Consider the following 12,306-nt stretch of genomic DNA (forward strand, 5'->3'; position numbering starts at 1 on the left):
AGGCCGTCATTGTAAATAAGAATTTGTTCTTAACTGACTTGCCTAGTTAAATGCAGTGTAATAACCTCACAGTCTGCTGTGAAATGCTAAGTGTTTAACTCCCCACTCCTGTAAAAATTCAGTAGTTAACCCAACGGCAGAATGAGATAACAAGTCTTCAGATCAAGAGAAGAGTGAGAAAACTCGCCTGGCTCTTCCACTTTCTAATCTGAACTTCAGTTGACCTCTCTTGCAGACAGGGACAATCCATACAACATCCCACACAAACACGGCCAAGATCGCGTTGTGTTCGATAAGGACTTAAGAAAGTACAGCGAAAAAAGGAATACATTGATTGGAAACAACAGAGGAAGCCTGTTGATACTGTGAAAGGTGGTTGTAGTAAGTGTTGATACTGTATTATGCACCCTGGGCAAAACCTTAGGTCGAAATCAATAGCAGCTATGTGCATACTTTCCATATGTTATGTGTTTCTGTCTGAGGACAATGAACAATAACAAAGTGTGTGGTATTGGAGAAGCCAGAGGTCAAGTGCAATGACTGAGTCCCAAATGGCACCCGATTCCCTTTATCGTGCACTACTTTTGAGCAGGGCCCAAAGTAGTGCACTGTACAGGGAATAGGGTGCCATTTGGGGGGAAGCCAATGAGTTTAATCAGACACACAGTGGAGAAGTGGAGCTGGAGGTTAGCACTCCGCCTGCAGCAAATCTCTCTTTAAATTCACATGAAAGATATTCAAATGTTTGGAAAAGTAAATGGTTGGAGAAAATGACTTCGATGAGGTCCTAATCACTTGACAAGTCGTCATTGAATTCCACTTGACAACCCTGCAAATATTTAAGATGCACTTGAGAGATCAGCCCCTCGAAGACAGCTACTGTATGAGAGGAAATGAGAGAGACAATCTAAAGCTCTCATTATTTCTTCCACCGAGCAATCCTGATGCCAATGTGAGTTGCAGTGTATCTAGGCAATTGCATATCTATTTCTAAAACACCGCACACACCTACGCTGGTGATCAAATTAAGATAGGACATCTGTAGTTAAGTGTAATAGCAAACGGGTTGGGTTGTGTACGTTAATGACTAATAAAGTGATTGTTGTCATAATTTTAAAAAATCAATCTAGACTAATTAATATAAATGAAAAAGACAAGAATAACTTTACACTACAGATGTAGGATCTTCATTTGATCACTCTTTTGTTGCACAGTAGGACATGTAAACTTGTAGTATATTCAATGTTTAAAAAGGCTTCTAAAGTTTGTAATTTCCACTTTAAAATGTCAGACTTGATTTGCTCTTACAAAAAATGTATCAACCCCTACAAAAAAGTCAATTAATTCTAATCCACATAATACTTCGCATATTCTGTTGCAGCAAGATAATTTTCCTGCTGTAGAAAACTGGCTCAAATTAAGATCCTACATCTGTACTGTGCTCCTGTTGATGCTCATCCAATCCAGATGAAGAACACGGCCCAGTTTTTTAAATTATTTTTTTACCTATCGGATAGGATTAAACACATAGAAATATAATTAATTGAACAGACAAATCATTGACTTGAATGGGGACCATTCTATTCATTCCATTTCTATGCATTTAATCCTATCCAATAGGAAAAATCTAGATAGATACTTTTTAAAAACTGGGCCCAGGAAACTGTGTATTTTGACTACCCCCAGCTGACAGTAAAATACCCAGGAACCAAAAATACAAGAGTTCCCTTCTTCAGATCAATAAACATCCCATGCCAAATGTCAACACCCCCTCTTCCTCCATGGTTCTATCCTGATACTGTCCACTTCCTCTGTACTACAAACTAACTCCTGTGAGTACAGACATGACAGTATGGCAGCAAAACAAGCTGCCTCTCTACCCTCTAAAGCTCCCAGGATGCAGTTAGCCACAAACCTGACCATGGAGACGATGCAGCTCTGATTGACTGCAGGCCTTTGCCAGGCAGACAGAGAGGAGATGGTGAGAGGAGGGGTGGAGCGAGAGGAGAGGGTGAGAGAAGGGGTGGAGAGAGAGGAGAGGGTGAGAGGAGGGGTGGAGAGAGAGGAGGGGTGGAGAGAGAGGAGAGGGTGAGAGGAGGGGTGGAGAGAGAGGAGAGGGTGAGAGAAGGGGTGGAGAGAAATAGGGAGGGAGAAAAAGAATAGAAAGGCTGAGGTAGGAGCCCTGTTCCGTGTGTCCAGTGTGTCTAATATGTCCGGTATGTTCGGTGTGTCCGGTTTGTCTAGTGTGCCCGGTGTGTCCAGTGTGTCCGGTGCCTCTGCTTAGGAGCCAATGGTCTTGATTTAAGTCTCTAAAGGCACTGAGGCCCTGCTTCTCTGTGAGGTGGAAGCTGTGAGGAGGAAGCTGTGAGGAGGAAGCTGCAAGGAGGAAGCTCTGAGTAGGAAGTTCTGAGCCCCTGTTATCTGCTGACAGGACTGAGCCAGCTGGTTGTGTGCTAATTAATCCATACAGACACACAGAGGGATAAACAAGGGCACCATCCAGGGCCCTCCATCCCACTAGGAGACTCGACAAAGAGCTCTCCTACACTCTCACTGTGCTGCTAGATGCCCCTCTGTATAGCGACTTAGCCTCTGCCTTATCACAACAGACTTAAACACACCAGTGATGGGAAGGGACAGCTGAGGACAAGCCTATATGTCCCACTGCTAATCTGAAAATAACATGTGGATAATTGATCGGGGGAAATAAACAGGCTCTCTGCATGATACATGTTCTATATATGGAGAGTAAATATAGTCTATCTGCTAGAGGGCCCATGACTTGGCTTGATGCTGTGCTTCAACAACTCCCCTGTCTTCACTTCCACGCAGGTTGAGACGTGAGCAAGGCTTTCAATGAGGCTCATTGTGCAGCTAACAGGTCAGGCAGCAAACTCCCTCCTACACAAGACTATCTGAAAAACTAACAGGGCTTCTTCCACTATGAACAACAAATCGTGAGGAAACTGATAAAGGAATGGCATCGCTTCCAAATCTGAAAGGAAAAGCACATCCTGGCTTGAGCTGTTATTTGACAGCAAGTCAATACATTTTGGGCAGAATTTATATAAATGGTGAAAAGCACAGGACATAGAATATAACCTTGGGGGACACCAGTTGTCAACTCCACATAGTCAGATTGAACACCCTCCACATGGATACATTGTGATTTGGATGGAGAGGGTCAGGTATGGTGTAGTTGGGCCTACCTGTGTCGCCCCACACGGGTAGGTACTCGTCCTGCTGGATGTCCAGCATAATCTCCAGGCCGTTCCCCGTCCCTCCCTTCATGGTGGTCCGCAGCGTCTTCCCCTCCTCCGCAGCGTTGAACATGTAACACTTCCCATACCTGGTGAACACCTGCAGAGAGCGAGAGAGAGAGAGAGAGAGAGAGAGAGAGAGAGAGAGAGAGAGAGAGAGAGAGAGAGAGAGAGAGAGAGAGAGAGAGAGAGAGAGAGAGAGAGAGAGAGAGAGAGCAGAAGTTAGTACTGACCCTGTTATGTACACAGGCTGGTGGACATCAGGAGGTGGACCGATACATGAACTAATCATAAACTGGTACCATTACATTCCCTGAGGCGGTTTAGGGAAGAACTGTCCTTATAGTCTTCTAAATGCATTAAGAAATCAGCAAGCTGAACTAGATATGATAATGATTGTAGCACCCTACAGGCAAATTCAAATGACAACAGGGCCTGGAACAAAAGTTAAGTATTAAGGATTCAATCAACACAAAATGTTGATTTGTCCCTTGGTTGCCCTTGATAGAAATCCATGATCAATCCCAATGGCACACAACAACCTTCCAACACATTCTCCTATGATTACCCAAAATTGGAAGAGGCACCTTGTGCTTTAAAAAAATGTGTTTACGAGGATACACTTTACGGCACGGCAATGGGCCACATTGGAGACAAATTTCAGTGTAATGGAGCATGTGGCTGTTGTTCCCCCTCCCTTCAAGTGGCTGGATGAGCAGAAGCATTAAAGGCTGTGGAGCCCTCGCTCTCTGAAGGACAGCTAATAACAGGCTTTCTGCAGCTCCACTCTGCTCCGGTCAGGTGGAGAAAGCACTTTTCAGCTCCTATATTGGGTAAAGTAGGGCCAGATTAGGCCTTAAAGGAAAGTAGTGGCAGAGATTTGAAAAAAGCATGGGCACTTTACCCTGTAATCACTTAAAAGCGGTGCTGACTCTGCCATTAGTGGCATGGAGTTCATGGGAGGAAAAACCTGCATTCGCCATCCCCATTTTCAGTACATTGTTAACAGTTCAAGGAAAACTGTTGAGATGCCATTATGAGAAGGAATGCATAGATTTTTCTAGGTTATAACTGAACTTTTGCCCCCCATTCAATCAAACAAATCGGCACAGTTATATGTCACACCACTGTGCTAGATAACGACTTTGAGGTTAATATGAATAATAGACTGGTGTAAAATGCAGAATCAGTGCAGCTTATTTAGGTGTGTAAAAGATGCAAACATGTAAATTAGATGGGTGTTGGGAGGTCCCTGCTCATAGATAATAATCACCATAACAACCCTCAGCCCACCTTCCTTTCCCTCACCAATCAGAGGACTGAGGAATAGAATGTTGTTTGAACATCATCAACAAGGTCACACACTCCAAGCCTTCTTATTGGATAGAAGCAGTGGAGGCCTACCTGCTCTTCTATGTTCCGGTCTGGGATCAGTGTGGTTCTGTGAGCTCAGAATGGTTACGGATACAGTGCCTTCAGAAAGTACTCACACCCCTTGACGTTTTCCTCATTTTGTTGTGTTACAGCCTGAATTTAAAATGGCTACATTAAGATTTTGTTTCACTGGCCAACACACAATACCACATAATGTCTTAGTGGAATGTTTACTAAGTAATGTTTACTAAGTAATAAAAAATGTTTACTAAGTAATAAAAAATGTTTACTAAGTAATTAAAAATGAAAAGCTGAAATGTCAATAAGTATTCAACCCCTTTGTTATGGCAATCCTAAATAAGTTCAGGAGTACAAATTTGCTTAACAAGTTAACAAGTCACATGATAAGTTGTACTCACTCTGTGTGCAATAATAGTGTTTAATATGATTTTTGAATAACTACCTCATCTCTGTACCCCACACATACAATTGTCCGTAAGGTCCCTCAGTTGAGCAGTGAATTTCAAACACAGATTCAACCGCAAAGACCAGGGAGGTTGTCCAATGCCTCACAAAGAAGGGCACCTATTGGTAGATGGGTAAAAAAAAGCAGACATTGAATATCTGTTTGAGCATGGTGAAGTTATGTATTACACTTTGGATGGTGTATCAATACACCCAGTCACTACAAATATACAGGTGTCCTTCCTAACTCAGTTGCCGTGAAGAAGGAAACCGCTCAAGGATTTCACCATGAGGCCAACAGTTACAGATTTGAATGGCTGTGATAGGAGAAAACTGAGGATGGATCAACAACATTGTAGTTACTCCACAATACTAACCTAAATATCAGTGAACAGAAGGAAGCCTGTACAGAATTAAAATATTCAAAAACATGCATCCTGTTTGCAATAAGGCATAAAAGTAAAATTGCAAAACATTTGTCAAAGAAATTAACTTTATGTACTGAATACAAAGTGTTGTGTTTGGGGAAAATCCAATACAACACATCACTGAGTACCACTCCTCATATTTTCGACCATGGTGGTGGCTGCATCATTTAATCCTTGTCATCGGCAACGACTAGGGAGTTTTTAAAGATAAAAGTAAATAGAATAGGGGCCTCCCGAGTGGCGCAGCGGTCTGCGGCATCACTGCAGCCTGGGGTTCGATCCCAGGCTGTGTCATAACCGGCCGTGATCGGGAGTCCCATAGGGCGGCGCACAATTGGCTTAGCCAATTGGCTGTAACACAACAAAATGTGGAATAAGTCAAGGGGTATGAATGCTTTCTGAAGGCACTGTAAGTCTTCTTAATAGAGGGCTTTTCCATGACCAGCAGGGTTGGGTAGGTTACTTTCTAAATGTCATCCATTACAGTTGCTATTTACCTGTCAAATTGTAATCAGTAATGTAACTTTTGGATTACCCAAACTCAATAATCTGATTACATTTAGTTACTTTTAGATTACTTTCCCCTTAAGAGGCATTAGAAGAAGACAAAAATATATGTTACCAATTGAACGACATCTATTGCAGGATAAATTAATGTTATAGTTTACATAGCTGGCCATATACGGATGTTAAATGTTACTTTATGGGTTGGTTATGCAGGCTTCTTCTAACCCATCGCTTTCTACTGCATTGAATAATACGATTAAAATATATCTTTACATTAAAAACCAAAGTCTATCAGAATTCCAGTCATTCCAATAAACGTTATACCCCTTGATCTTCAAGAATAGGACTTGGAAATATAGTAGTAGAGATTAGCCAAATTGTAACCCCAAAACTAAGGAATTATTAGCCATTCCTACTCTGCTGTTTATGATTTTGTTGTCATGAGGACTGATTAGGCTCATTGACTCAAGTTGAAAATAAATGCTGCGCTCACGGAATGGCATGCTTTGAGCACTAGTGAGAAGTTCTATATAATTGCAAAAGGGTTTTTTAAATGATCAATTAGCCTTTTAAAATTATAAACTTGGATTAGCTAACGTGCCATTGGAACACAGGAGTGATGGTTGCTGAAATTGGCCTCTGTACGCCTATGTAGACATTCCATTTTAAATCTGCTGTTTCCAGCTACAAGGGCACAGCTATAAGGGCACAAGGCGAGACCCAAATACAGACAGAGGAGGCAGATGGTAGAGCTCCGAAATGTGTTATAACAAAGGGTGTAGCCAAAGGCAGGTCGGGGACAGGTGGTTCATAAACCAGGTCAGAGTCCAAACAGTACCAGACGATAGACAGTCTCGAGGTCAGGCCAGGCAGCGGTCAGAAACCAGATCCGAGTCCAAAACAGTACAAGGGGATAGGCAGGCTGGTAGTCAGAACAGGCAGAGTGGTCAGGCAGGCGTGTTCGGAGTCAGGACAGGCAAGTGTCAAAACCAGGATGACTAGAAACAAACAGAGATTGGGAAAAATAGGAGCAAGTTGGCTTGGCAAACAAGACGAACTGGCACAGAGAGACAGGAAACACAGGGATAAATACACCGGAGATAATAAGCGACACCTGGAGGGGGTGGAGACAATCACAAAGACAGGTGAACCAGATCAGGGTGTGACAGTAGCATGTGTCCATATTTTTATATCAGCATGAATTAGATTGAGCAATAAAAGCCCCACTTTTATTCCATAGGCTGGGATCCTCACTATGCAGCTTTTGCAAGAGAGCATTTTTCATTGGCTGTCCACTGGTTTCAAAAACAATGATTGATAGGAAGCTTAAAGATCTTGAAATCAACCATTATTGGGTTCAAATACACATTTAGATTTGTGAACCGCCATCCACAACAACCACAATCCGTAAGGCACAAATAGCTAAATGAGAGAGCAGCAGCGTGATTCACATCAATGAGCTATGTATATAACAATAATAAGCTATATCCATACCACTGCTGTCATCCTTATCTCTTTGCATTTATTAAAATTTGATCATCTTTGGATGCCGACAGCAATCGCACCATTGGAAGACATAGCTTATACTGTAGCCTACAAAAGCCTATTCCTGCTCTTTTCCCGTGATCCATCAAACACATTTGGTGTGTCATCGTAGTGGTCTCGCACTTGTGGTCAGACTCGCTCAGGTGGAACCAAACTTAAACTTGCGCCTTTTTTCAATGCTGATTTGAATGTCATTGAGAAAAGAAAAGTGTCAAAGATTTTTTTCCGCAAACATCCTTTCTGAATTTAAAAGTAATCGTCTAAATCATCATCTAGTTTTTCAAAAGTATCTGTAATCTGATTACAATATTTTTACTGGTAACGTAATGGATTACAGTTATCGGTTTTAGGTAATCCCTTACATGTAATCCGTTTCTCCCCAACCCTGATGACCAGTGTATGAGTGCTTCTATGGACATGAGTAATTGTCCAGGTGGACAGTGTTATGGTCCTAGAAGGATGTGGGTAGAAAGGGAGTATGAGACACCCCCTTCTCCTCAGTAGAGCAGCTCCCTCCTTCCACAGATATCAATCTGTCTAAATGATCCTTCAGGGGCTAAGAGCTGCCAGAGCCACAGTGCAGAGACGGGGGATACATATTCATAGAGAAATCACTCTTTGTTTGCAGGTACCCGTGTCTCGGTGTCTGTCTCTGACTGGGACTGGGCTTAACTGTACCAGAGATGGCTCCGGTTGATAGCATAGTGACAGAAATACCCAAGTGTATAGAGACCAATATGGACCCAGCCTGCATGAATGGAGAATATCAACATCAGCAGCATGTCCCAGCATAGACAGTAATCTGTCAATGTCAAAACACATTGGTCCAAACCTAACAGACCAAAAAGCAGATTGAATGGGATTCAACATGCACTAGCATCCCAGTAAACAAGTTGTTTTGGTCGTCAGCATGACCTTGGTTCATTTGACTAAAGTATCTCTGTCTGTTAATTAGAGCTTACATTAGAGTTAATCAACATCAGCCCAAACCATTCACACTCTCAAGTGCTCCCTTTGAACCCTCGCCAGCTAACTGGGCAGGTAACATCATGTTTAATTACCCAGTGGTCATTTAAACTTTCATGATATGTCTGTGAGTTTCTGTGAGTGTGTGTATAACACAGATAACGCATATCTGCACTGCCCAACACTGCTCCCCTACAGATGTACTGTAGTAATGGTGCTCTGAACTCTCCTCCTCTGAAGTTGTTGGTTGTCTATTAGGGACCACCATCATCATCATCATCCTCTCTCTGGAGCTTCTTGTCAGACCCTCTCTGTCTCTGTCTCTAGAAACAGTAATGATGTACTGTATGAGTGACAGGGAGGGTTAGGACCAGGTCAACATCCTATTAGCACCTTACCACACCTCATCAGCCACGCCACGGTGGAAGTGTCAACCAAAAGTTGCCAGGGTGGTTCTGTCATTTTGGTACCCCTCAGACAGTTGTCTGACCCTACTGTTTCTCCTTCATCTTGTTCCCTCCCACTCAGTTATTATATCCATCTCTGCTTGCCTCGAGTCATTCTGTCAGAGGGAGGAGAGTAATGACTCCTCACACCACCAAAGAAATATCAAATAACTTTGGTACCTGGCCAAGGGGCGGTTACAGGCAATACCTGTAAAGTAGCAAACTAAAGTAAAGAGACACTTCTCAGAGTTCTCATGCACTGAGGCCATTACTTTTCTGAAAAACAGTTAGAAAAATGTTAGAATATGGACCATGAGTATCAGCATTCTCAAAATAGCTCCACTCTGTCTGCTATTAATAAATGACCAGTGCTTGACTTGGGCAGGAGCTCACCGAACTGAGTACCGGCACCTCAAATGTTCTACTGCTTGAGCTCCTGTTCCTCTTATAGAATATTAGCACCTAAATATAAAAAGGACCGGCACCCAAAATGAGTATCGGCACCTATTTCAAGCAGTGTAAATGACAATGTTGCTTATAATACCCGATGTGGTTATGCATGATTGCTTCATACTCAGCAGTGTTTGAGTCGATATGTCAGACCACTATGGCCTATTTATTACCTTACCTCCCTAATCTTACTTCATTTGCACACACTTTAAATAGGCTTTACTATTGTGTTATTGACTGTACGTTTGTTTATGTGTAACTCTGTGCTGTATGTGTCGAACTGCTTTGCTTTATCTTGGCCAGGTCGCAGTTGTAAATGAGAACTTGTTCTCAACTGGACTACCTGGTTAAATAAAGGTGAAATAAAAATAAATAAAATAAAGATATGCACAAGCCAATACAGAACTAAAAACATTGACTGTTGTCAGGTGTTCATACACCCCCGTCCGTCTATTCTGATCAGTTTGGCTAGAATGGTCTTGTTGACATTGCACGCTTCAAGCCACTAAACATCCAAGTTGTCTTTGGTGATGAAATGCTGTTGCTGCTCTTTCTCCATTACTTTATTTTAAATGAATCGCTAAGGCGTTGATTGAACCCGGGTCTTGAAATGTCACAAGAGTCAAACCCTGCCATGTTAACATAACGTTAGCTGACACTGTCCACAGGGCAGTCAGGGCACGAAGCAGGAGAACAGAGATGAGCTGCCAATTAGACGCTTGCCTTCGTCTCGTCCACCCAACATAACTTATTAGCATTCACAAGAAACAGTGTGAATGTCTGGGAGCAAGACATCGCCCGAAGGCCTGCTGTGACCCAGCCTGCATGTCGACCAGCCTCTCCCAGGGAGAAGTCAAAGATGACACGGCCATTAGAGAGCCACCTTCCACTGTGATGAAAGGTCAGTTGTTGTTAGTTAGCGCCAGACAGACGACAGACACCTTCCCACTGTGTTTGAAGAGTTGCCTGTCCCTGGCTAATGCCGAAGACAACAGTTAGACATCTGAAAATAAAGCTTTACAAAGAGACAAGTCATTATGCCTGCAGTGTGCAGTGGCTGTGATGGGTACAATAGCGAGAATGGTTAATGACTTCATGTGTTCAGTTGTCATTATTTTGAACAGCTTTATGATAAATATGCCTACGCTTTGTTTCTTCAACTATTATTTTAAAGGCTCTGAAGTCCCTTTCCTCATTTGTTACACACACACGCGCACGCGCACACACACACACAGATGGGATAATATACTATCTTGTTACCATTACAAAATACTCTGAAGAAAATGTATCAAAATGAAATACAAGATGCTAATTAGTATTTCCCCAAATTTTCTAAATACAAAATACATTTTGAAATATACGGCTTCACTAAAACAACATTCTCAGTAACGGTTATAAAAACATTGTACTTGCTATGACTTGATATGTCATTGTTTATCTACCTTAGTTGAATTCAGTGACTAAGTCGCTCTGGATACGAGTGTCTGCTAAATGACCAAAATGTAAATGTAAAAATAAACACTTGCAAAGCACACTGGGCATTATTAATTGGCCTTGTTTTGGGGGACGGAGCTCAAAATAATATATTTTGACATTTACATTTATAAGACAGTCTTATCACACCATATTGTCATCAGACTTCTGATACCAATGCAGGGTGAAAGGGGGCCACAAAACTGTGAACAGCTAAAAAAAAAATGGTGTAGAAAAGTATTTTGTATTTTGAAAATACAAAGTCTCGAAGTATCTTGTTACAAATTACAATGGATTGTAGTTCAGAAGTAATTAAATACGTATTTAACATAAATGTAACATAAAACTGCCCATCTACACACACACACACACACACACACACACACACACACACACACACACACACACACAGAAAATACAAATAAGAATTTAACTAAACTTCATCCAATTTCGTTATGCCAACACACTGATGGATTATCTCTCTCAGACGGACACTATCTGTTCTTTATTCTGTCGTTTCTTCCCCCTCGCTCTACTGTTTATCTCCTCCTGTTCCTGTCTGTGCCACCACAGGCCTCTGAAGTGCAGGGCGTATCTATATGACCTCTCAATTAGTTTAGATTGTTTAGAGTTTATTAGTCAGGGGCGTAATCGCAGGGTACAGTGAAATTCTTAGTTCAGCTGATGGGGTCACCGTGGAGACGACAGGAAACGTGACTCAGGAAGAGGAAGTCCAGTCACGCTCTACGCCCCCTCTCCTTTCCCATTCACTTCCCTTTCTCACCTCAGCAAGACTGACACCGCAAATCCATATCTGCTGATGGCCAGCCAACGCCACGCCATGTTGTCTGTCTGCCATATCTACCGTTATGTTAACCTCTGTTAAAATGCTGCATGTTTTACACTATTTCAATCGATTCACTTTGATAAGAGCAGAATGGTTTCTGTTTGTGAAAAATAAATAACCAGGACACAACGAGCGTTCAATGCTAAGCAAGCAAAGGTCAAGGCAGTCTTGTGACACGCTGACCCCAACTCATTCAATTGTTTTACTTTTTATTTAACCTTTATTTAACTAGGCCAGTCAGTTAAGAACAAATTCTTATTTACAATGACGGCCTACCAAAAGGCAAAAAGGCCTCCTGCAGGGACAAGGGGGTGGGATTAAAAATAAAAATAAATTAAATAAAACTATAGGACAAAACACACATCACGACAAGAGAGACACCACAACAATACATAAAGAGAGACCTAAGACAAAAACATAGCAAGGCAGCAAGACATGACAACACAGCATGGTAGCAACACAACGCAGCACAGGGTACAAACATTACTGGGCACAGACAACAGCACAAAGGGCAAGAAGGTAGAGACAACAATATATCAGACAAA

General features: G+C 42.1%; 1 protein-coding gene across 4 annotated transcripts in view; it reads right to left on the reverse strand.

The window, feature by feature from the left end:
* The window catches only part of LOC139574384 (acid-sensing ion channel 2), a 422,721-nt gene that overhangs the window by 33,124 nt on the left and 377,291 nt on the right, over positions 1-12,306 (reverse strand). For all 4 annotated transcript variants that reach the window (XM_071398922.1, XM_071398937.1, XM_071398928.1 and 1 more), the window contains one exon: positions 3,210-3,360. In XM_071398922.1, coding sequence (XP_071255023.1) covers positions 3,210-3,360 — 151 coding nt within the window. The remainder of the gene's footprint in view (positions 1-3,209; positions 3,361-12,306) is intronic.

The sequence above is a fragment of the Salvelinus alpinus genome, chromosome 1 (assembly GCF_045679555.1).
Source record: "Salvelinus alpinus chromosome 1, SLU_Salpinus.1, whole genome shotgun sequence".
NCBI classification, from domain to species: Eukaryota; Metazoa; Chordata; class Actinopteri; order Salmoniformes; family Salmonidae; genus Salvelinus; species Salvelinus alpinus.